The sequence below is a fragment of the Miniopterus schreibersii genome (assembly GCF_964146895.1).
Source record: "Miniopterus schreibersii genome assembly, chromosome: 17".
In the NCBI taxonomy this organism is placed as follows: Eukaryota; Metazoa; Chordata; class Mammalia; order Chiroptera; family Miniopteridae; genus Miniopterus; species Miniopterus schreibersii.
This window is the reverse complement of record NC_138117.1, coordinates 37,667,469-37,694,038: the sequence shown is the minus strand read 5'-3', so window position 1 is coordinate 37,694,038 and position 26,570 is coordinate 37,667,469. Positions and strand designations below refer to the sequence as shown.

The 26,570-nt window shown below is 47.4% G+C and overlaps 1 protein-coding gene across 3 annotated transcripts in view; it reads left to right on the top strand.

The window, feature by feature from the left end:
• Positions 1 to 518: 518 nt before the first annotated feature.
• Positions 519 to 26,570, top strand: part of ADCY8 (adenylate cyclase 8) — a gene marked incomplete at both ends in the record, with an annotated part of 155,309 nt that continues 129,257 nt past the window's right edge. For all 3 annotated transcript variants that reach the window (XM_081116487.1, XM_081116486.1, XM_081116485.1), the window contains one exon: positions 519 to 1,457. In XM_081116487.1, the coding sequence (XP_080972613.1) occupies positions 519 to 1,457 (939 nt within the window). The remainder of the gene's footprint in view (positions 1,458 to 26,570) is intronic.

Genomic DNA, 26,570 nt, shown 5'->3' with positions numbered 1-26,570 from the left:
CAATGGAGTTCTCCGAAGGGCTCGGTTCCTGCCACAGCTGCTAACTTCGCACCCCGAGCCGCCGCCGGTCGCCCCAGGCCGGCCCCCCTCATTCGCCGAGCCGTGGGCGTCCGAGCCCAGCGCCGCAGCCAGGACCCGCCCGGCGCGCGGCCGAAGCGCGCAGCCCGGGAGCCTCTCGGAGACCAAAGGCTGCGCCGAGACGCCGCGCCCGCGAACCGGCCCAGAAGCCTAAGCCCGGGGAGGGGCCGCGCGGCTCGGAGCCCGCGCCTCCTGCGGACCGGTCGCCGCCGCCGCTGCCCCGAGCCGCGCGGTTGGCGGGAGGCGGCGCCGGGACGCGGCCGGCTCTGCCGCGGTCTTCCGGGCGCCCTTTGCCCCCGGGCACACCATGACCTGACGGGCAGCGGCCGTCCTGCACCGGGCGGCGGGGCGGAAGGGCTCGCCGCCGCGCTCCCGCCAGGCCGCCTCCGGGCGCTGAGCAGCCCCCCGCCGCTCCCTCGGGCTCCGCGCCTCCGCGCGTCATGGAGCTCTCCGAGGTGCGCTGCCTCGGCGGCAGCGAGCAGCTCTACACCATCCACCCGACGCCCCCGGCCGGCGGCGGGAGCGGCTCCCGGCCGCAGCGGCTGCTGTGGCAGACGGCCGTGCGGCACATCACCGAGCAGCGCTTCCTCCACGGGACCCGCGGCGGCGGCCCCGGCAAAGGCTCGGCCCCGGCCGGCGGCGGCCCCGACCACGGCGCGCCGCAGCTGGGCGGCGACTCGGCGCTGCCCCTGTGCGCGCTGGGCCCCGGGGAGAGGGCGCACAGCGCCGGCGGCGCCAAAGTCTTCCCGGAGCGCAGCGCGAGCGGCAGCGCCGGCGGCGGCGGCGGCGGCGGCGACCTGGGCTTCCTGCACCTCGACTGCGCCCCGAGCAACTCGGATTTCTTCCTCAGTGGGGGCTACAGCTACCGGGGGGTCATCTTCCCCACCCTGCGCAACTCCTTCAAGTCCCGGGACCTGGAGCGCCTCTACCAGCGGTATTTCCTGGGCCAGAGGCGCAAATCCGAGGTGGTGATGAACGTGCTGGACGTGCTGACCAAACTCACCCTGCTGGTGCTCCACCTGAGCCTGGCCTCGGCCCCCATGGACCCGCTCAAGGGCATCCTGCTGGGCTTCTTCACGGGCATCGAGGTGGTGATCTGCGCGCTGGTGGTGGTCAGGAAGGACACCACCTCGCACACCTACCTGCAGTACAGCGGCGTGGTCACCTGGGTGGCCATGACCACCCAGATCTTGGCAGCAGGCCTTGGCTACGGGCTGCTGGGCGACGGCATCGGCTACGTGCTCTTCACCCTCTTTGCCACCTACAGCATGCTGCCGCTGCCGCTCACCTGGGCCATCCTGGCCGGCCTGGGCACCTCGCTGCTGCAGGTGGTCCTCCAAGTGGTGATCCCCCGGCTGGCGGTCATTTCCATCAACCAGGTAACTCTTGCCTGCCTTGCTCTTCCCCTGACTCCCCTGGGTTACTTAGAAACAGCTTCCTGCCCGGTGGCCTGCTCGCTGGAGTCCCCTCCCCCAGCCGGGCACAGGGCCTTGACCTGGGAGGTCCTGGGTGTTAGTGGACGGTATTTCTCGTTCTTAGAGGAACTGGAGCTAACGGACCTCTAAAGTTTCTCTCAGGTCTACCCCTGTATTCTGATTCTGTGAGTCTTCTCTGACATCAGCCGGGAAGCCGCCTTCTTTCTGTTCCGCACGTGCACACATCCCCAAGGTCTGTAGTTTCTGGCGAAGGAGACAGGGGAGGAGAAGCACCCAGTTGAGAAGGTGACCCATCTCTAAGCGCCTTACTCATGAGAGTCACAGCAGGGGGTTGGTTGTAAGGGACTCTGGGATTCAGGGCTGCGTTGCTGTGTATCTTTGGGCCACAAATCCTCAATTCTCGGAGGAGTCAACATTTGCTAAATACATACTAATTGCGGGTGCTGGAACCCTACCTATGTTATCTCACCCAATACTTCGGACAACCCTATGACACACTTTTATCTGGGAATTCTTTATTGCCTTGGGGACCTAAGATGATATCTCTCCTGCAGGAGCCAACCCCAAGGCTCTCATAAGTCAGCCTCGGAAATTGGGGCTGGGGGAGGTGTCACTGACAGAGAAAGCAAGTTTTGCTTAATTGAAAAGGGGCATTTTGATGTCGGTGGTTTGAAATATTTAGGTGGAACCTGACTCTTTAGGTCTCTTTCTCCTTTCTCCCCCTGTCTTCCTATCTCTCCCCATTAAATATGGATGTGTTTAGGTGAACAAAGTTCCCATTGTCTGTGAATGGGAAGGTAGACAGTGCCTCTATTGTTTAAATTCATTAGAATCAATAGATAATTAATGGTCTGGCACTTTCTTTGCCAAATGTCTGGTAGGTAACAGGAGACTAAATTCGGGGGCTTCTCGATAAAAATGAGGGGAGCATGTCAGCTGAAGTGCCTTCCAGTAGAAGGCTGGGGAGAGGTGCAGGGACCGGAGCTGGCTGCTCCGTGTGTTCCTGCTCTAGCCTCCAGCTCTGGACCACTTTTGCTGTATCAGAAGCTTAAAAAGTCCTCTTCTTGTGGCCGGCTTTGAATAGATGGTCTAGAGCAAACTGGTACAACACCTCTGAAAACCGATCATGATTTTTAGAGCGCTGGCAAGGTGTGAGTGGTTGACCCATCATCCACCTTCTGGGCTTCTCTCGCTTCTCTGATGACTCGTCTGTGTTTGCTTAGGTTAGTCATCTGGTCGGTGGCTTTTGCAGAGCTTTTTGAAGTCTCCCTGCATAGAGCAGAGTATATAAAATACACGGCTAAGGTCAGCAGGCATGAGGCGGGCCAGTGAGAGCCTCGGTTAGTAGGGGCTGACCAGCTGCACTTTCCCTCATTAAAGACAGTAATGAATGTTGTATCAAAATTACCAGGGACCTTTAATACCCACATATGATAAAGATTCGACTTGGGATTGTATAAAATTATATTTTATTTGTATTTTGTACATAGATCCAAACTGAATTTCATCTGAATCTCTCACGTTCTCCCAAGTTTTATCATTCTTTTTTGCATTTTTGTTGCTGTGTGCCTAAGTATCATTGGATTTCTCATCTCTCTCTTGCTTGCCTTCCCTTCCCCCCTTCTTGTCTCCTTCTTTTCCCCTCTCTTCTTTCTTTTCCCATCTCTTTTTTTCACTATAAGTTGTTTCCACAGTGCAGCCCAGCTATAGGAGAAAATTCCATTTATTATGGGCGACTGCTTTTCCAAACACTAGCCTTCCTTAGGACACATTACCAAAAGATTTCATCAAGTCGGTTTGGAACAGTATTTGGAATAACACATCCTAAGTGGCAAAAGATGAATATTTTCTAAATATAGAGACACTTTTTGTGCCAAATGAATCCAGAAAGTAAATTTTGGCTCAGTATTTGTTTTATACTCTACTCAAATACTACCAGATGGCAGAAGATTAAAAATAACTCCAAAATGTCTTCCCATGCCCATCTCATCCTAAACAATCCTTCACTCTGAAAACCAAGGCCCTGGTGCATGCAAACCAAGCTCACTGGACTCTCCGCGTGGGGAGGAATTGCAGCTGAACTAGTTGTTGGGACGCCTTCTACCTGGCTCAACAGCCGGCGCTGTCCCCCCTTCAGGTGCTGAAAGAACCTCTGTGGCTTTGGCTCCAAAACGCTTTCCTTTGGCGCCCTCTAGAGCCCCGAGCTTCTTTCTTACCTCCCACAGAAGGAGGAAGAGGAGAAGCGAGGTCCTTGTTTGTTTTTTGTAAACCTGTGATTTTTGAATAGGTGCCCTTTAGTTCTCCCTGTTTGGTAGTGTACAGAGTGGGGCAAAAGTAGGCTTACAGTTCTGAGTACGCAAACACAGAGTTTATTCTTGTATTATCATTTCTTAATTATTGTATCATTTCCCATACCAATAATGGTGACCCTACTTTTCCCCCACCCTGTACAAGATGTGTTTAAAGCCTGCTAACGACTTCGCATAGCAGCTGGAATAAAATCCCAGCTCCCTACCATGGCCTGCCTGAGCGTCGGTGAGCTGGCTGCTGCTTCTCTCTTGAATTACCCTTCCTTCTCTTCTCGTCGGGCTCCAAATACACTGCCCACTTTCTGTTGTTCAGATATCCCAAGCTCTCTCCCACTTCTTTGCCTTTGTGCCTATGCCTAAGACAGTTTTCCCAGGTGCTCACATGACTGACACAGTCTCATTATTTCAGACGCACTCCCCAGTGCAGGGCATGTCTCATTTCTCCAGAGCACATCTGCTTTCTGAAATTATCTGATTTGTTTACATTTATGGTGTTTCTTCCCCACCCCCTCAGAAGGTAAAGACCACATAAAGGCAAAGACATTGTTGTGTTTACTACTTTATCCGCAGCACCTAGAAAAATGCCCGGCACATAGTAGGTACTCAACAAACAGTCACTTGAGTAAACAAGACTAGTCATTACATAGACAATATTATAAAATAGCCAAGTCCCCTGACGTGTTGGTGATTGCCTTCTACACACACATACGCTGTGTCTACGTGAGGCAGTCTTCTACACACAAATACCTTTGAGAAGTCAGAGCACAATACTAATCCTTTACTTTTATACAGTGTTTTACATGTAACTAAGTGCCTTTATATCCAGGATCACATCTAATGATGACAGACAGATGGGATCACCCTTCATTTTCATTTCAGAGAAGAAACGCCTGGTCCTTCGAAGCTTTAAAGGGATGTCCCAACGATGATGACCCTAACAGGTGCTGAGGCAGGATTGAAATCCTAGAGCCGGTGCCAGTCTTTATTAGGAGCCTGTTAGGGGCTATCTTTCTAAACACATAGGTACTTGAAATGGCTCAAGAGTGAGGAGTACCTGTTTCACTACTCAAGAGTGTCATACCCCATATAGTACCTGAATTAACATTTAATGGAAAAGGCAGAGGGAAATAACGAGAGAAATGAATTGCTGGGAATAGGCTTTTTGTAGCAAGCTCATCATTGCAGTTCTCAACTGGATGCAAATTTGTCAGTTGAAGGCCATAAACACTGCAGTATCATCTTTCTCTACGTTAATCTTGATTCCCATTAATAGGGTGGCTCACATTTAATTTAGCATTTTCGAGAAGCAGAAAGCAAGAACGAGTGTACAGTCAGAACACCTGAGCAACCGTTTCACTTCACTGAAAATGCCATTTCCAAAGTGACCAGTGAGCCACTGATGGGCTCCCTTAATCCAGGCTGTGAGAACCCCCGTCTCCCCTTCCCTCCTGAAGGGAAGGTTTGACAGGATAACAACCAAGCTGCAAATCCCCCAGATGCCCTGTAAGGAGACAGAGTCCTGTGCTCACCTAGATCAGCACGTGCTTTCCACTGTGGATACAGCATGGAACCTAAAAGGGCCCACCCAGGAGGTCCCTCGCCAGCAGCGAAGAGATGGCGTATGTTTTCTCCACTCACTGAACAGAGAAGTTCCCTCGAGTCATGGACTTCCCATCCAAACAAAGAGACTGTTGTCCAGGGCAGCTGTTATGACCCATATATTTTCTAGGTCCAAAGTGGCATTGGAAATACTGAGTGAACATACTGAGTGGAAATACTGAGTGAAGGTTCAAAGCCCAGTTTAAAGGGCTCCTGCTGTGTTCACCCTGACAAAGCTCAGCTGTAGGTTACACCAGGGCTACAGTGATACCTCACCCATTTCAAGTTAAATCAACTCCACGTGTGTGATTGAAACTAATGATACTAGTATCTTTGTCCAGAGTCTAAGACACAGATTTTTTTCCCACATCTTAAATAAATTGCTTATCCTGCTACCTCAATATACCTATCTGAAAATTCATTACAAAATGACATTATAGGTATAAATAAAATATTATTGATGAGGTTATATTTGCTAGGTTCTTTCACGGGGTAGATAAATTCTAAACACTGTTGCTATAATTAGCATTTTCCTCTATTTTAGTTGCTGATGACAATATTCTGAGCTACCTAACATTTGAAACTCATTTCGTTCTCAATCTTCAGCTCATTAGTGATAAGATGCTGAAAATCATTTAGCTATTGGAAAACTGAGAGGCAGAAATAGGAACCAGAAAGATTGCTGCTTTATGCTTTCCTCTGGGGGATTTTAAAATGTTAAAGCTTGTGGCTAATTAATCTTCAGTAACCTCTTGGTGAGGTAGATAAGCGGAAATGTCAGCGTGGAGGTGATTCCTCCAAGATAGCTCTGGGAGCAAAGGCAGCCAGGTGTGCAAGGCCAGCTTGGTTAGTGCTCAAGGTCACGTGTCAGATCTGAATTTCCCATGCAGCATTTTCTTTCCTGGCTTACACACATCCCATCAAACAGTAGAAACCAGAGCCAGAAAAGTGCTAATTAAATTGTGGTCATTAAACTTGATGAATAGCAAGAGATGTTTAGCTTATCATTTGGCCTTTAAAAAATCCTTTGGGGGAATATGCATTTTTGTACTGGGTAGGGTTGTGGTTTGTGGTACGAGCAGGTGGAAGTCAGGAGAGAGGCAGGCTTTGCATGTGCTTTCAAATGCATTTCTGGTCATTTAAATGAAGGGCTGACTTCCCAGTAGAGATAAAGTAAGCATAATGGAATTACCAACATCTCCCCCCATTTGTAAAATTTAAACATAAGCATATATTGTGTGTTCTTTGTGAACATCTGCCAACTCAAATCAAATAAAGGGAATCATATGACTATTTAACAGACAGCAAATGACATGTAACTGAAATCATCCCAATTTGGTAGTTGATATCAAGGTAGGAACTCACTTCAAACACACAAAGATTCATTAAATGAGCTCCCCTCTCTGGTTATGGTGCACACCTTTTAAAAGCCCAAATATCTCCATCCCTGTCCATTTTCCTGCAGCCAATTCTTATAGGCTTTAAAAAAATAATTGCCTCATCCCAGCCTGTCTGAGAAAATGACTCTCAAAAACAGATTGGAGTGTCAACATCCCCAAGAAATTCCTCTTAATGCCTAGAAATGGAAACATTCTCTCTTGTGAAAAATACCAGCGATTAATCCTTTCTGGTCCTATCTTTTCCTTCCTTTCCTTTCCCCCCTCTCCGCTTTGGGGTGGGGGTGGGTAGAGATTAGGCTTTGCACAGGATATTTTTAATAACTTCTTAAACGACCAATTAAATCTAGTCATCCTGGTCTATAGATACCTTTGCCCTGAAGTTGCACATAGATTTGACATCTGATTTAGAGAGAGTTGTAAAAGATTGTAGGGTGCTTGCTTTGCAAGATTGAATTATGAATGTGTTTTCTTTCATATCCGGTAATGTCATCTGACTGGTATCAGTGGGTCGGAGCATAATTGGATTAAAACTGGGCAGACTGGGAGGACTTCACTTCTGGAGCAGCTGCTGCAATGTCATGCTAAGTAGGACAAATGCATTAGTCATATTTATACCTTGATGATTGATGGCATTTTAAGAGCTCAACAAAAAAAAAACAACAAGTGAAACCAAGCATAAAGAGGAAAGATTTTTTTTTTTAAGTTTCTCCCAAATTCGGTGCTGCTGGCAATATGTAATCAAAGGACACTACTACAATCATGCTGATATGACATTTCACTGTTGTCTAAATATTTCTTCGGATGCTAATTTATTCATTTCACAAGTGTGTCTATTTCAGTTGGTCCTACATGTGTTTATTTGCAGAACATAAGAAACACTTACAGCATTCATCTCAAACCTTTCCTCTCACCAACAAATGGACGCACTATTGATTCCCTGGGAGACCAGCAGGCCCAGACTAGGCAGCTGGACAGTGTATCAGTCCACTTGATGTATTGATTGGGAAGCTTGTTCTTTGGTTTCTCTGGGCTGGAATTCAAGGTAACAGAAACTGAAGGCTGGTGAATTTCTGTGATCTATCTGTTTGAACCTCAATTGGCAAGGGAATGGGTTCTGTAAACGATTTCTTCCCCTGCATTTTGTTGGGGCTTGAGTCTAGGACCACTGCTTTACCCAGCCGGCCGCAACAGAGCAGTGGAAGCTGGAATAACCTGCCCTGTGAGTCCCCAAGAAACGTAATTGGGTTTACACACTCAAATTATATCGTGTGAGCTTTGTTTATGAAGGACTATTTTAAGAAGTCAGGTCACTTAAACAGCACTTTGGAAGCCAGCTTTTCTCACTGCAAGATTTTTCACAGTCAGCCCTGCAGGGGAGAGGAAGAATGCAGAGTAGATTAATTAACCACTGAAGTGCCAGACATTCCCAGGGAGGCCTGGCTCCATCCTGGGAGGAACAAACACCATTCCACCAATAAATGCAACTATGTGAGCACCTTCTCAAGCAGTGAGCTGGGATTGTAACTCAGTGTGATGTCAGATGACCTGCAACACGTTGTTCCCTTGATATCTCTGCATGGGACTCTGATTGGGAGAGTCTGTGACTTGATACTTGAATTTCATTGATCTAGATAGTGACTGAGTATGGGCAAAACCCTGTACATTCATTAGTTACCAGGGTTTTCTGTCCTTTCCACCCCACTTCCTGACTTTTTTGCCTGCTCTTTGTTCGAAGCCTCAAATGCTCCTAAATCAGGATATGATCAAATTATTCATGGTGAAGACATGAGCTCAAGGTGAAATTAAATCATACTAACGTTTCGGGATGTGTTTTTTAAATGAGCACATTGTTAAAACTGCTGTCTCTGTATAAACTGCTGACCAGCATACAATTTTCACATGAATCAAGGACTATTTTTTGAAGCATTTTGTAAACAACACATCCTGTCCTGTGTCAGCCGGTTTTCCAGTTGGCTGGAGTAAATCATTTCAGAATATTTTCCCCTTCTTTGTGTGTGATCGCATGCTGAGTACACAGGATTGCTTGTGAAATGGGGCCGGCAAAGGATTAGGGGATCCTTAAGCAAAATGCATATATTTCTTTAACTCCGAACATGGGGAGAAATGCAGCGTAAGAAATTGAACAGAACAGGACCCCCCCAAAAGAGGCCTGGGGATAGAAAGGGTGTAGAAAAGATGTGGCAGGTGCCCTCAAATATTTGGGGGTGCTGCCGTGATGAAAATAGACCGGTTGTGTTATGTGTGTCCTCAGAATAGAATGAAGACCAAATAGGTGGTCGCTGCAGCACCGGAGATGGTGGTTCATCTAAAGCTGAGGCTTTGTAACAAATAGACCTGCCTACGGAGCTGCTTTTTGAAGCGATGAGCTCCTTGACCAGGGATTCTTCCAGGGGAAGCTGTACAGCAACCCACAAGGCATGGCTGAAAGGAGATGCCTGTACAGGGAGGTCTTGTCCTCAAGGTCAGATGAAAGCCGTTGGCTGCATCTCCCAGCCATCGTGGCCACTTTGCAGGCAGGGAAACGGAGACGGCAAAGAACAAAAGGCCAAGTGGCCGCAAGGCATTTGCCACCCGAGTCAGCTGCCCTTTTAGGAGCTCCTCCGGAATCCCTGCCCAACAATGCCTGCTTATATTTGGGGGACCAGGATTCTGACACAAGGCCACTCCACCAGCAAGAGGGGACGGCGGAAATGGATTAGATGTCACTGCCTCGTGAAGACTGGGGATCGCAGTAGGAAGAAGGGAAGAAATGAGACTGAGAAAGTAAGTTATTCAGCAGATATCTGTTGACTGCCTGTTGGGCTCTAGGCTCTGTGTACTGAACAGTCAAAGGTGGCTGCTGAATAAGGCTGATCCTTGAATGGATTTGGGGAGGGAGTTTGTGACTCTGGGGCAGAGGTGGTAGCTTTGTCCCTGGCTCTTAGACCACGTCTGGAACACAGCATTCAGTAAAGATTTTATGTCAAGGCAAGTCTTGGGCTGCTTTCCACGCAGATCTCTAACAAATGAAAAGTCAAAGCTGCAGTAGATTTTTTAGGGAAGTCAGACTCTCAAAAATATTGTAGATGGACTTTCCTTTCTAGTGGGGAATGTAAAAGGGCCCCAGGGAAGGGCTAATATGTCAGTTATTTACCCCATCACCTATGACAAACTGAATGCACCCCACCCTGATGATCAGAAGACACAGGGGAAGGGAGTGCCTGCCTTGTGTTGGAGAAGGTCAGGCTGGTCTGCAGCTCCTGGCTTCCCAGTGGCTCTGCTTCACAGTGACCCCAGCTAAAAAGTGACCAGCTTGGCTTGTAGCTCCAGGCAACCCATCCCCACACAAGGGTGGGCAGACATGGTGCTTAGGCAAGGCTCAAGTCCCTCTGCTTGGCATATCGCTACACACTGCCTTTTCCCCTAACAGAGAAATGTCACAATATTCCCATGTGCCCACCAGGCTGTGAGCCCCTGGAGGTCAAAGATTTTGCCTTGCTCATCTTTGGGTTCCTAGCACCTGGCACATGGGGAGCTCTGAATACCGCACTTTTAAATGAATGGAATGAATGAATATTACATGACCATCTCCTTTCCCCTAGGATACCCCCGACACACACAGTCACACAGTCATCAACAGGGAATGAAAAACCAGTGAAAGACCAGAAATCAGTGTCTCTGGTCAATACAGACAGAAGTGTACTGAAGTATTTTGGGCTGAAAGCCACAAGCTGAGATTTTGCTACACATGTCAAAGGACTTGTAGCCCATAACACAAAGACAAATTCAAGTGATTGTCCAGATTATTTAAGTAAAAAAAAAAAAAGTAGAAGAAGAAAAGAAAAAAGGAAGGAAAAATATGAACCTACCTTATTCAAAGGTGTTTGTCCATTGCTGACAATTTTAAATAGACCCAGCCCACCCATCCAAAATAGAGTCCAAGTACTAACGCAGTCCTTACGCTCTCCCTGGCCTCCTTCTTCTTGTCTCTCCAGCTTCCTGGCTCTGAATCCCAACACCAGCACCTCCCTCAGGCCTTCTTTGCTTTGCTGTAGGCCCCAAATTGCTTCTTTGACCTGACCTCCCAGTGGTTCCCCCTTCTAGTCGCCAGTGGTATTCACCCTCTGGCTTCACACAGGTACATCTGTGTCAGAGGTGCCCCCACCTCCCTACCTGACTCCTGACACCACACCAGCCCGGCTGGTGGCCTCATTCTGAAAGGAAGACATTGACCAAAACCAGTTGACTTTGCTGAACGTAGTCCCTGGATAATTGCTTAGTCCACCGTTTCCCGCATGGAGTGGTCTGTACAAAGGCAATGAGAGGCAATGGGATTTTACATCCCAGCTTAAAACCTATCACACAAACACCAGGTTGTATCCTAACAGGACCAGTTTGTCTGTAGACTGCCTAAAAGCAAAATAAAGCCTGATTTTGGACACAGGAACCCAATGAAGTTAACTAAAGCAGACTTCATGACATCCCCAAAAAGGTCATGAGTATAAGTCTTCTGTTTTCAGTTTTGTGAATTGTTATTCCACTTAGTTCATTTTTCTACAGTCAGTTCCAGAAACAGAATCAAAATCAGTAAGGACAAATGTGTTTTCTTCTAAATTCAAAGTCAAACTCTCCCCAAAACTTGGGTGAGCCTTTCTAGCCTATTGGTGGCGGGCAGCTCTTTGAAGAATAAGTTGGTGGCCCCAGACGGTCGATGTCAAATGAAAAGTCCCCTCCTTCTCTAGTCATGAGAAAGAACAAATTGATTTAAGTGCTTTTAAGCCGAGTGACATGGAGCCCTGAGCTCCTACGACCTTGAGAGGAAGTGCTCCCTGAAACTGTGCGCCCCAGGCACCCAGCTTGCCTCAGCCTAGGGCTGGCCCCGGTTCGGATGTAAAAGGAGGCGCCTGACTTGAACTGAAATGAGAACGTGTTTCTTCGCTAAGACTGAAGGGGGAGAGGGGCCGTCGGGCGAGGCTGGAATTAGGGTTTCCCCGTGTCTCCGTTACTAACCCGCGCGCTCCTCGAGGACAGGCACTGTCCTTTTGTATACCGCTGGAACGACGCGGGCAGGTCACAGGGCGCCCGCAGGAGGCTTGCCGCGCAGGCTTCGCGGCACCAACACTGCGGCTTCCCCTTCAGAGCGAGGACACGAGCTCGGGGCAGTTGCGTCATTTCCCTTCGGTCATACAGCTAATAAAGGATTCGGGACCACATCTGTCTCATTTCAAAGCTGCCCCTCAATTTGACGGTCTTTTAAGGCCACTTTATCTCAATGAACTCTGTTAGTTTCGGAGGCAATGAGTTAAAAGTAATGAAGAAGAGAAATGACATTAGCAGCCCAAATGGCAGAGACGCTGGCATCTCGCCACCGCTCCCTGGCGCCGGGAGCACCCTGCCCTGCACAGGGCACCTCGACATCCTCAGAGGCTGGCCTCGGGCTCCACACCCCGCGCGACGCAGCTTTGTGCGGCCCCCCGCCTGCTGGGGCCGCAGAGTTAACTGCTGGCCGCTCTGGAACCCCGTCACTGCGAGACCGTTCCCGAGGCTCCTGGGCCGTCAGCTGCGCGCTCCCAGGAGCTGCGGTGAATGAGCGCGGGGTCTGCGTACTCGGCTGGTTGACTTGCTCCCAACATCAGCTAATGACAAAGCTCAGAGTGAACGCGGTTTGCCGAGGTCTGTGACCTCCGAGAAGAAAGAGAAGCGGGAGTAAGGATGTAGCAAATGCTGAGAGAATTACTTATTGGGTGGTATTTAATATTTAATTTGCCCTAGTGGTTTAATTACATTGGATACCACGAGTTGTAAAGCGTGTGCCATTTTAGTCCGTTGATTTGTTTGGAAGGGATTAGCGACTGAGATATTTAATTGACAGGCAATTGTTTCTTTTGAATATTTAATTATGACTTGGTGGCGCTTGTCAGAATTGCTGCCCGGCTTTTCCCCACTGTGGGTGTCAGCGGTGACCCCCAGGCTGTTTCCCGTCAGTTTCCCTGAAGCGGAGGAGCCGGGCGCTCAGGCGGCCCGGGTAACCCCACCGGGGGCTGGCGTGGCCCCTTCCTCTTCGTCGCCTGAGACCCCGGGAAACAGGCCTGGTGGCCGTGAGCAACCCACTTCAGCCTGCTGTGCGTCAGTCATCTCATCCATGACAAGCTGCTGTCGGAACGTCTCTGTTTATAAATACGACAGGAGCTGAGGAATATGAGAGTTTTGAACCAACAGCAGGAACCCGGCCCTGGGCGGTGGGTGGCATTGCTCCTGAAACACAGATGGGTGTGACGTGGTCACACAGCAGCAGGCTGCCTGGCTCTGCCCTCGGCGTGGACGTCTGCCAGGCACAGGGCAGCCGTCCGCAGGCTCACTGCCCGAATGGCCGGTGCAACGGGAGGGCCCCACCGGTTCCCCAAATGACAGTCACCGCACAGGCTAGATGCAGACCTGCTCCTCGGGATGAGAGGCTGCGCGCACCCTTTCAAGCCGCACATCACTTCAGTGTTCATGCAAAAACGTCGGTCCTTAGAAAGCACCCCTTTGTCCTGTATCTAGAACATTCTTCTAAAGAAGAGAAACCCTGTTGCACTTAATGCTGATACGTCACCCTACAGATGGCCACAATGGGGTCTTCAGTTATGCAGAGTCTTTCCTAATTTGTGGACGGTGGAAACAAATTTTCATTTGACATTGTGCATAAAAAGACCTTGGTTCAAGGTAATTTGGATGTTTTTTAAAAAAGGTTGAAAAGACCATTTTAAAATCTAGTTAATAAACTTATTTTTTTCAGGCTGATTCATCTGGGGGGGGTCTGCCTTTTGGCAACACCCCACCCCGTCTGCCTGGCCAGCAGGTGCAATGGCACCTCCGCCAGGAAGATGAGCGGACCTTGAGGATGGAGGCCACACCGTAGGATGGTGGGCCACTAGAAAATAAGAATCCTAGGGCACTGGTAATACTACAAAGTCACCAGAATAGCCCTAGACTGCTCATCCCTAGATAATTTTTGTGCGACATAAAATAGACTCCAAGTTTGTTCAGCTCACTGTTATTTTAATTCTCCATTACCAACATCCAAATGCAATTTCTAATCAATACTGGCTGTAAAATGTGTTCATGGTGCATCGCCCAATAAATTAACATTGACTGCTCCTTGAGATAACATTGCATCTCTTCTCTTATACTTACTTAATCTTATCATCTAAGACAAACAGAGCCATTTTCATTTTGTGATTTTTTTTCTCCATACTTGAGATTCGGGGACCAGAAAGACCCAGATCAGATGCTGTGTCATCTGATGTATAATTTATAGCACTCGAATAAATGCCAGGCAGTCATTATGGCTGGAGAAGATTCTTGGGACTATTTCCCAAAGGAAGTAACAGACACCTTCCTATTTATAACTCTTTGAAATTGCACCACGCCTTGTGGGGTTAAAAAGCCATTCTTGGAGGTCTCAGCAGAAGCCAGATGCCATCATCAGAGATTGGGGGCAAAGGGGAAGGGGTTGAACTTAATGATTTTTAAAATCCCTTCTAATTTGAAGCTTATGACTCTGTGACTCTTGATGTTATAAATAATTGGTAAGATGTAGAATAATTGAACTCTAAAAAGCAGAAAAGAAACCACCTAAATCTTAAAAAGGGGTGCTGGACATTGACATCTAGCAGTTGCCCCTAAACTTGTGCTTATCTTGGGTCTTGATCCCAATGAATCCAGGGATCTCTGTTCCATCCCTGCGGATGCCCAAGCCAGAAAGACCATACGTACCCCCGTCACTTGTCCTCTCTCAGTCTTCGTGGCCAATCGATTGCAAGTTCCTGACAAGTTTGCCTCCCGAATATCCTCACATCTATCCACTTCTGTCTCTGCTCCTTCGCTTTAGTGCAGGAGATGCTGTTCCTCATCTGAATCACAGTAGCCTCCCGGCATCCACTTTTGACCCTTTCCAATCTACTGTCCACAGTGTCACCAGGGTGGTGTTTTTCTTATGATGAGAGCTTAGAGCCCACCAGTAAATATTGGTAGCTAACATCGCTCCTGGGACCCACCTTTCAGATCTCAACTCTGTCTCCCTCCCGTGGTGCCATTCTTCATATCTCTCTCTCTCCTAAAATCACAATGACCTTCCTTCAGTTCCTTGAAAGGCCCATGCCTTTTTCTGCCTCTGAGCTGTCTGAGTTTCCTTTCTTTGCCTGGGATGCTCTTCCTTCAGTCTCAGCTCAAGGAAACTTTCTCCGGGAGGCTTCCTCTGCCTTCTAGTGGGTCACAACTTAATCACATTTTTAAATCCCCCTACTTTTCTTAGAAAATACATACCACTGCGTGTGTGTGTGTTAGTTCCACATCTTTCCTACCTGACAATAGTGCAATGAAAACAGGGAATGGGTCTGATTTGCTTGCTCACTGGGATTTCTCAGCAGCCCCTCTTCAATAGATACTTATTTATGGTGCAGAGAGGGAGGGAGGGGGGAGGGGAGGGAGGGGACAGGGAGGGGGGAATTGCCCAGGGCTGGTGTTCAGGGCCAGATGGTAGTTCTGGCTTCTTTAGAGGATGTATGACAATCGAATTTTAATGTCCAAGAAGGTGAGATAAACTTGGGTTGGACCAGGGTTCAGATTACTGCTTCTACCAGACTTCTGGCCTGTTTCTCTCTGGCTCAAATCCTGGGTGAGGCTAAAAATTGCAGTACTAGCAGCTGAACAGGAATCGTACCAAGAGAAGCAAGAGAAGATGACCTAATGAATCTGCCAATTTTAACTCCAGTGATCCTACATAAAATCATCATGCCAATGCGATGCTTTCCTTTTGTCCTGGTAAAAATATTCATGGCTTCCACAGTCTTTAAATAGATGGTATCATCAAAGAGACAAGCACCAATTTTATTAAACATAGCCACACTTATCTTATTGCTTATTTCTTATAAGGTGTATTGATAAGGCTGAGTTATCAAATATTGGCTCTGTCAGATGAAGTTGACACAAATATTGAATTGGATGGATAGATGATGATAGATAATAGATGATAGATAGGTAGGTAGATAGATGATTCATAGATAGATAGATAGGTAGGTAGGTAGATAGATAGATAGATAGATAGATAGATAGATAGATAGATAGATAGACATGCTAATGAGTAGGATTTTTGAGTCCTACTGTCATTCATTTGTCCACTTAATTTTGGGAATGGGTCTGGGAGGAGTAATGAACAACATAAGAAAATAGTGCTTAATCTATACATTTCCTATCAAGCTTTTATTCTAATTTTGTTTGAATATCCCTATGGTGGGGAACTCACTCCATCCCAAATAGGTCTTTGCCTTTTATGTGACAGCTCTGCTTGTAGAAAATGTTTGTCATCGGCATGATAGACACCCAGGCCATCCTCCTCATTAATGTCATCTTTACCATCATTTTCATCACTACCGTCACCCCCTTTCTCCTCCCTCCCCATCACCCTGCAGGAGTCCCTGGTTTTTCTGTAGCTTTTTGAGCCAGAAGAAAGTGTGGTTAGTTCTGACTAGGGACACTGAGGAAGACTACCCTGTGGAAGCGGAAGGTGAGCTGGGAACTGGATGGCGTGATTGTAAGGTTAGACCTCCACTGCTAGAAGGTGAGGTGCCCCAGGCACGGCCTTCACTGTATTCTGACCTTAGGAGATGCACACGCTTGTATTCCCCCTTAGGAAATGTGCACACTTATGTTCCCTCTCCAAGAGAAGGAGGGGCTTTGGCAAATGAGCAAGAGCAGATGCTCTGGAGCTGTGGTGTTTGGGTTTGGACCTAATACCACTGCTCATCAGCTTATGACCTGACAAGTCACTTAACCTCTGTGAGCCTCAGTTCTCTCATCTGTAAAATGGGGACGGTCCCCATTTATAAGGGTGGTGTGAGCATTAACAGAGATGGTTCAGGTAAAGTCTTGGAGCAGTGCCTAGCTCGTAAGCATTACCTGTTACTATGCAGCATGTCGTGGAAACCTCCTGAAGGCAGAGACCTCCATTCTCTTATTTACTGCCAGGTCTCCGGCCCCGAGAACGGTGCCTGGCACGCAAATCGTGCTCCCTGACTAATTATTGAGTGAATGAACAGAGCTACTGGCCAAAATGGAAAGGTGGCAGTAAGCTGAAGCCAAAGCAGTAGCAAATGGCCTGGTGAAGGAACATGCTTGCCTTTGATACTTTAACTGGTATTTGCAAGTCATTGGCTGGAAAGCTGAAAGACTATGTTCAATACAAACATTTCTCCAAGGCGGTGTGTTTTACCAAAAGAAAAAGAACTTCTCTTTCTTTGAGTATTCTTTTGACCTTTAAAAAAAGTAATAGCGAATGGAGACAATATTGGAACTCCATTGAGTCACTATTTGGATTAAATGTTGAAAGAGAACATGTATTTCGAGGCCCACTTCTCTCCCCTGAGCCAACACTTACCCAAACGACCCCCTCAGAGCACTTGTACCAAAAAATACTTGGCATTTGCAATGCAACTTGTTTTCAGCTTTCTGATATTCAGTGTACCGTGCGGCACCATAACCTGGTCAGAGTGCAGATCACTAGCCCTGCTGCGCACCCCACCGGGAAGCACGGGCCTGAGAGCGTTCTTGCCCCCAGACACCGCGCGGGCCCGATCCTGAGCTGTTCATTCCCTAGGGGGCTTTTTCCTCTCACATGGCAAACTTCTCTGTCACCATTTCTCAAACTGTCATGAGCAAAGATTAACTGTTATCAGGCTATGATTGCTAATTGGCTCCTGTGCCTGCCCCTGGTGGAAAGTGGGGTCAGACTTTTTGCAGGCCCAGCGCCCCTGGGGGCTGCGCCACTGACCAAGGAGAGGGGCAGCTCTTCCAGCACACCCAGCACCTGCTCCCCGGCTTCCCAGCACTTCTCTTCCCAGGTAGTAAAGGACAATTATGCAAACAGTATTTTCTGTATGTAAATTCAAAAGCCAAGACAACTGTTCACAGAAGGACCTGAGGTGGGAGCAAGGAATCCCCATCTGAAAGCCTCTAGCTTCACTTTCTAGAATCACGGCCACTCCAAGTTTGAAGGGGTGCTCAAAGCCACCAAAGGCCCCTTTGCATCAAAGCAGGAGTCCTGTCTCCAGTGTCTTGGGTGGCACTGGAGAGTAACTCTTAAGGCTAAAGAACTTTAGGAGTCAGGAGGCAGCCTGCATGCCATTTTGTGTCCTGCCAGTTCTAGCAGATGGGCCAATGGCTTTGGGGGGAATAACTTCTGAGCTGAGCGAGCCAGCCCCTCCTCTGCTCCAAATGTAGCAAGACTCCCCTTTGCATCAAGCTGGTGTCCCTCGAGTGGTCCTCAAGCCCCACCTCTGGCCTCCCGCCTCCTCTGCCCCAGCTCCCACTACTCTCGCCACTACTCGCTCGGCTCCAGCTCTCTCTCTCAGAAGTCCTTTGGGCATCCCTTCCTGGCCTTACCACTGGCCATTCCCTCCACCTGGAATGTCCTTTACCCAGAGATCCGCATGATCCACTCTTCCTCCACGTTTTGGCTGGAAAGCCACCTTCTCTGTAAGAGTATCTACCCTGAAATTCTTTTTTTTTTTTTACATATATTTTTTATTGATTTCATAGAGAGGAAGGGAGAGGGAGAGAGAGATAGAAACATCAATGATGAGAGAGAGTCATTGACCGGCTGCCTCTTGCACGACCCCCATCAGGATCAAGCCTGCAACCCGGGCATGTGCCCTGACAGGAATTGAACCGTGATCTCCTGTTTCATGGATTGACACTCAACCACTGAGTCACACTCGCCGGGCTACCCTGAAATTCTTATTAAGTTTGTGACATCTCTCCCACATGGCATCACTACCCACCCCACATTCTTCTTCCCTTTACATCCCTCTATGTTTAAAAAATCACTTTTACCTGCTACCACTCCAAATAATGTGCTTAGTTATACTGCCAGTGAGGCAGGTGCACAGATAGAAAATTGAAAATTGTGTCCATTTTTCACAAATGTATCCCCGGAGTGGAGGACAGTGCCTGGCACATCATAACCACTCAAGAAATATTTGTTGAATGATGAATGAAGGACCGGATTTCCATCAGTAACTGGGTCATGATGTTTGTTCTCTTTCTCAGACAAACACAGGCTTCTTATCTAGTTGTTAGGATTAAAAACAGAAGCTTCAGAAAAGGGCCAGACGTTTGGGATCAGCAGACTTGGATCTGTATTTCAGGCCCAGCCCCACTATCTGGCCATGTGTGTAGGCAAGTTTCCTCATCTCTTAAGCCTCATGTTTCTCACCTGAGAAGTGCGTGTCATCACTCCCATACTGACCTGTTATTGTAAGAAATAAAATCTTTTTTAAAAACACCAGGCACCTAGAGAAAATTAATTAATTTAACTACTGGTAACAGCTGGATAAAGCTGTATGTTATGAATTGTTTAAAGACCAAATAGCCAAAATTATAGGGAAGACAACAGGCATGTATGAAGTGAGTTTTTCAGGTCCCTGTAAAGTTCACTAGCTCATACCTTATCCACCGTCTGTTCATTTGCACCTTTTATTTCATCAGGGCTGTGAATTGCTGTGAAGGTTTATTGCTAATGGAATATATACTTTCCATGATTTCTTTGGATACTTGCTGCATGGTTTGCTCACCTGTTTTGGGTCTTTGCTCAAATATAACCATATCAGAGACACCTGCCCTGACCCTATGGAGGAGGAGCTCCCTGCCTCTCTCCTTCCTCTCTTCTCTAATCACCTTTCTCTTTCTCCGTAACACTTTTTACCAATGCACAGGAAATGCTATCTTTTTTACTTATTTGTTTATTGTCTGTGTCCCCATAGGGCGATGGAGGGATTTCGTGTTTTGTCCACTGACGTATCCCCAAAGCCCAGACCTGTGCACTCACTGACTGCTCTTTGTTAGGTGATTGTGCGGGAATATAGTTTGAAGACTTACACAGATGGCCTGTGCCTCGCCCCTAGTATGTGCCGCGGGTAGGACGCCCATACATCACGGTGTGCCCAGGACACTCCAGACTTCTGCCTGTCTCCTTTCATTCTCATAAGTGCCCCAGTTTGCAAAATAATGACATTGTCACAATAGCTACGGAGTCTAAAAAGATTAAGTATGACACATAATCCCTCATTAAAGGAAATAACAGTCTAGATGAAAAGGAGAAAGAAAATGCTATTGATAGTAACAGCTAACAGGTATTGAACGCTCATCAAGTACCAGGGGCTCCATGTAATTACCTCTCTTGGGCATGAGAACCTATGAGGCAGACACAGTTATTATGCCCATTTAACATATGAGGAGGGTGGGGCTTAGAGAGGTTAAGCAGCCTCACTACCCACAACTAGTTAAAGGCAGAGCTTTCCAGCTTCTTAAAATTATTTTAACCCTGAACATCTTCCTGAGGATAACATTCCCTTAAACACACTGTGGAATAAAATTAACTGTGATGAGCTGAAGGGGGTGGGACCCCAGAAGCAGACTTTCCACCACTGGTAGAGCACCAGGCCCCATGGGAGGACTTCTTCATTTGTGACCATCTCTTATCCTATGGCCATCCTAGGAGGCTAACTGTCCCACTTTTTAAAGTTGGTGAAGCAGGATTCAAAAGTAGAATAAGCATAAATATGAAAAGGACTGTGAACAGGATGGTATTAGGCATGAGTCGCCAGGGGCTGGAGACGTTTTATGTTCCTGGCTTCCGTTACATTTTCACCCCCTAATGTGTATCTAACAACGTCGCAGACCAAAGCACGGTGCGCTCACTCATAACCACCTGTACTTACCTTTTGGAAGAACACTTTATTTCATTCAAACATCAAATGACTGCATCTGACACGAGGGTAGACTAAACCCTTGCTACCAGGTTAGCTTATGTTTGTTCCCTACTGCAGGTGTTGACCAAAGTTCGTCTGCAGATAAGTTGGCACTTTTAAACCGCTCTATTCTCTGTCCTCATCAGAGAAAGGAATGCTGGGTGACAACTCTGTCCTCCCACCCTGAAAATAGTACTTTATAAAGTTATTCCATGTAAAGTCACCTTCTCTCTGAATTGAGCTACTCAATTGGGACCTAAGGAACTCTTTTTTTTTTCTTTTTCATCTTTCTTAGGTCAACCTAATATTCCTTTGTAACAATAAACACTCTTCCTTGGAAGAGTCAGGATTAAGACATCAGTGACTGGAAAATGCTCCAATTTTTGGTGCCTACTGTACTTAGTCAACCCCGAACAGATGCATTTTAAGAGAAAACAAGCTCTTGAGAAGGTGCTATTTTCAGCTCAGTAACTAATGATGAATCAAAATGTTTCTTCAAACCCAATGACCCAATAACAATTGCCATAGTAACCATGGCATTATGGGACACCTCCTGCATGCTCACCCCAAAAACTTCCTTAGGAACTGCTGCCACCTCCTTGACACCACCATCTGCTGTGCAGCAAGGAGGAGATGGTGGCGGAAGCTGGTGAGAAAAAGGCAATTCTGATTTGTGCAAATCACTGGGAGAATGGAGTCTCAGGCAGAGATATATGGGTAGAAAATCATTTTCTGTGGTTTTCACCATGATCTAGAATTGGTTCAAGCCAAGAGCACCAGGGTGAAACAAGATTAGAGCTTAGACAAGGGCCCTCTCCTGTCGCACAAACTCTAGGGTCACCTTCCCTGGAAGAATTGTTGCCTGCCTCTTTTCTTGGTCAAATCCTCCTCATTGTTCTGGTTTCATTTAAGCATTTCATCCCAGAGAGGTTTTCCTTGAACTACTTGATCTAAATTAAAGTTCCCGCTGGATGCCCCATAGGCAAATCTTATCTGCCACTGGAGTCAAAATCAGTGCCTAGGTCCTATTTGGGTCTCTGTAAATATTTACAAAATGAATGAAGAAAAGAGGAAACTGCCTGTGAGGTAGTCATTATAGTCTACCTAAGAGTCTGGATAGTACCGACTAAATTTATTAATTAAATCATTCACTCAATAAACTTATTCATTCAACAAATAGGTAATAAATGCTTTCTGGTTGTTACAGGCTGGATCCTCTAAGAAGCAGACTCTGAGAGGGGGATTGGTATGGAGGAATCTTGTTAGGGGATGTGTTGGGGTCAGCACCCATGGAAGGGAAAAAGAAGTAGAAATAGACAAAGGGGCAAGTTGAGCTGTGATGCAGTTTCAACAGAGACCTGTCAGTCCCATGACAAGTTCTGTAGCTAGGATGAAGGTTTATGAGATATCCAAGTTGGAGTTACGAGCATTTATACTTCCATGTAGACCATGACCTTCCATGACCTTGAGTGAGAAGGCTCTCTTCAGCTCCTCGAAGGAGGCTGAGAGCTGGGGGCTGTCTGCCCGAGCAATCCTAGGAGAATATTCTCTATATTCCTTTCCTAAAGGAAGAGGTAGTGGCCCAGCACTGGACCCACACAGTCCACCCCCTCTGCCACTAAGATCTACTTCACACAGGTGCTAAGAGAGGTTCTTCTATGATCCCAGTGGGCTTCTCTTCTTTAGGGACACTTAGAAGGGGTAAGTTAAAGTCCCCACTGCTGCGGTTGGTCCTGGGTCCCCTCCTGGCATACCTCATCTTCCTCGTCTTCTCTTCTTCCAGATTCTTCTCGCCCTTAGCCAGCACCTCTGCTGTCTTGGTTGATCTGACAGCATGGTCCAGAGTCTAACCTTTCAGGGGTCTCAACCTCTGGTCACCATGCCTTTCTCAGGCCAGGGCTAACCTTACCTGGATTGGAACTCTTCTTGCCCACTGCTCCCTTGGCCTGATGAGCCCTATTTTGTAATTAATGGGATTTTGCTGTGTCACCTGGTGGAGGTACTCAGCCTGTGGAAGCCTGGAACTCTAATGCTGCAGGACCCAGCCTTTCCGGCTCTGTAATCACAGGCTCCCCAAGGAGGTCATAGGAGTAGCCACTCCTGCTTCCTTGGTTCCCAGATTCCTGCATTCCCCCTACGGGGATGCAAGACTCTGTGGAGGCCTTTGATTTAAAGTGCACACAAAATTACAGAGGGGGGCACCCCATTCTTGGGGAGCATTTCCTGCAGGATGGCACCAGGGTACTCCCTCATTCTGGGAGTGGGGTACGTGATGCCACCCCTGGACCCTGCAGTCTTAGGCCCATTCCCACACACACCCTGCCACAAAGGATCCCCTTGGGCTGACACGACACAACTGGAAATACTCACAGTAGACCCTCCTACACACACCTTTCCCCAAAAGTAGAACCAAACTACCCCAGGCTCAGACTGTCACCTCCATCCTTAGATTTTTAAAGCTAAGCCTAGAAGCAGAAGCTCTCTGAAAGGCAGCTAACCCAGATCCCCAGCTCTTCCCTGCCTCTGTGCCTGACATGAGATTGCCGCAAAGGTGGCAGTTTCATCAGCGACCTGCCAGTGACCTGGCCAGCAGGTTCCTCCAGCAGGGGAGCAATTCACCGGAGCCTCCCCGGCTCCCACAGACCTGAAGCCTCCATCTCGCTGCATCCATAATGCACTTTAGATGCAGGGCCTGACAGGCCCGAGATAAAGAGGGAAGAGAATTGAATCAGTGTCCACTTTGGTCTTCAAAACATATCTGATTTGCCTGCCTGTGAATACTGATGACTTCATTTCCAACGCAGTGTTGCAAAACGCCTGTGTCTGCACGAACAGCCTTCTCAGGAAGACACCCGATTCTTCCTGACTGCCGGCCATGTATGAGACATTAATTCATTTTTTCATTCAACAAACATTCATTATACACCTGCCATTGCTAACTGCAGTGCCAGGGGTGTGTGTATTGTGGTTGTGGCTTTTCCAACATCTGTGTCTTTTGTTCATGTCTATGTTTTCTGTTATATGCGTCATAACAGGACACATTGCTGCTTGGGTGATACCTACACTCTATTGGAATCACAACTTACGCTGGGGTGAGGCTTTAAAGCTAATCACTGAGTCAAAAATCATACCTAAAAAATGCGTAAGTGCCAAAACAAGAAAATCAGTAACTGGATGTCTCATATCTCAATAAGCCAGCACAGCCGTTTCCCATAGTATGCTTGAGGCCCTGGTGAAGCACGTGGCTTGTGTCTGGGGACCATGATGTGTGAACATGTAACTTCAGTCCCAGTGACACACCCAGGCCACGGGGTGGGCACACTACTGGAGGCCACATGCCTGAGACAGACCGCTCCTGATCTTGTCACTCCGTCAGGCACGCTCGGAGTGCATCGCACCGCTCCGACAGCTTAAGTGTTTACTCCCTCTTACTCTCTCTCCCTTTCTCTCCCCCTCCCGTTCCCACCCCAACCTGTACTTAATTAAAATGCATATTAACTAAATGTAAACATGAGAGAACTCTTCCTGGTTTTCCTGGCACAGTCCAAGTTTTAAAATTAAGTTCTGTGTCCCAGGCAAACCAGGTCAGTTGGCCGCCTTAATACTACATGCTAGCTTGGTGACTTTGGGTAATTACTTAACCTCTGGGAGGCTCACTTTTCTTTTCTGTGAAATGGAGCTAATGAGACCAAGCACAGTTACTACTGGATTGGCCATAAAATAGCAGGTGCAAAGGCCCAAGCAGGTGTCTGGTGTGCAGCTGGGTGTACATGGAAGCTGTTGAGCTCCCTGCAAGGAGGGTGGCAGGTTCTAAACAGTGCTGACCTCAGGCTGGAAACGCTCTGGGACGGCTCTGGCGGCTGCATTGTCCACCTCTGAGTGCAGTGGAATACAAACGTTTACTCTCTTAGCTACTTTGCACGAACATGGTTTATCTTTAACGTTTGTGCCACCCCCTGTTAGACTTCTCATTAAAAGAAGAATTAGCTTCGTCCTTTTGTACCTCACCTATTTTTAAAGGGTTTAATCACTTTATTTTTCCTCACCTCCAGCCCTCCCTATTTTTAGTCTTTAACATTTTTGCTTCACCCTTAATGTCAGAGTTTTTTCAGTCCATTTTTTAAAAAACCTTATATCCCTGCTCTCTTGTTCTTCTAATTCTAATATTCAGAATTCTCTCTTCTGCTGCCTTCGGAAAAGCCTGCCTTTTCCTCTCGTTACTTTGTTGTTTCTCAGGATATCAGTGATTGAACTCGGGGTTTTGATGTAGGGTTTCCATCATTTCGCTTTACTTGTCAGCTGAGCCAGCTGAGCTCAACATGCCCACATCCTTTCTTTACTGTTTTCTCAGATTTTCACTGAAGTGTACAGTACTTTATTGCTCCGCTATTTTTTAAACTTCCTTGCATACTATTTATAATTCCTTTTTTCTAATTCAACATGTACTATTTATAAAGGGCAGGCAGGAAGCGTGGTCACAGGGCCGACAGCTGTGGGGAGGGCCCACAGCCCTGGCAGGGATGCTGGTGGTATTTTTTGTTCCTCGGTCTGGCTTGACAACCCCTCGGGTCCTCCCACCACTCTCTTCCCATCCTTCGCTGAGTCCTTAAGAAACCAGTTTCACCTGGGTCTTAACTCTGCCTCCTGCCACATCGCAAGAGATCTCCTTAAAGCTGAAGCCTGACCATGTTGCTTACCTGCTCAGATGCCCAAAAGCAATGGTAATGACCAGGACCACAATGCAGTCAACACACAGTGAGCAATGATTGTGTTACAGGCCTTTTGGTAATTGCTTTCATCAATTATCCAACAGTACTTTTGGAAAATATTTCTGTTTTGCAGGGGAAGAAACTTGAGGGCCAGATAAATGAACTGGGCCATGACGAGTAAATGGCATTAGTGGGAGCCCAGATCTGTAATCATTGGACTAGACTGCAAAGCTCCACAGAGCTCAGCAGACCACACTATGTAGTATCTGCCCTCCTAGTGAGAGGAATGACTTGCTTTGGTCACCTTGGGGTAAATCTTAGAGATGGGATTTCAGGCCCATTCTGTCTGATTCCAGAGTTTGCCCACTAATCCCTCCTCTACTGTTTCCTGCATAGTAACTAATAGATATAAACATTCTTTGTAAAATAGCATAAATAAGGAAGATTTTAATACTTTAAGGCCCTCTAGGATATTTCATAGCCTGGAGGAAAAAAACCTGTAATGCATCATTTATGAAAGAAATAAAAGATAGATATTATACCATAGACTAGCACTGGCAGGGGAGATTGCTTTATATTAAAATATATATCCAGCAATTATTGGTTATCTGCTAGACACATTCATATATATTCACATGTATACTACATAAATAGATAGACATACATGTACATTACTTCTATGAGGCAAAGATTGATTCCCATTGTTCAGATGAGAAGTCTGAGGCTCAAGAAAGCATGAAATAACTTCCCTAAGGTCAGATGCCTAGTAAATGGTGGAACTGAGGGATGCAAAACCAGATCTCCAGTTACAGAATCTCCAGCACCAGGTAGGTGCAAAGGCCTTCGGTGGGTAGCTGCCCCACTCACTTTGCCAGGACCCCAAAGAACCTGAGCGCCCCCAAGGGGTGTGGAGAGCATCACATCCTCCCTATATTTCCCTCATTCTCCAATGCAGGCTCCCCTCCTTGTGCAGACCCTCCCTCTGCCCAGTGCGCAGCCGCTAATGCTCAAGTGTGGACCCGGTGAGGACAGACCTGAGCCCAAAAGCAGAGAGGCCCAAACACGGGCATTTCTCCCCTTGTAAGGATGACTCACCAAGAGCCCAGGATTTGGGGGTAAGACTCCAGCCAGAGGACTTTGGTCCTAGGAGTTGGGTGACAGCACTGGCAACGTAAAGCAGTAGGCAAATGTGTCGTCTTCTCTTCAGTTAGGAACATCGGGATTTGGATGCTGCCTGGAGGACCTGAGAGCA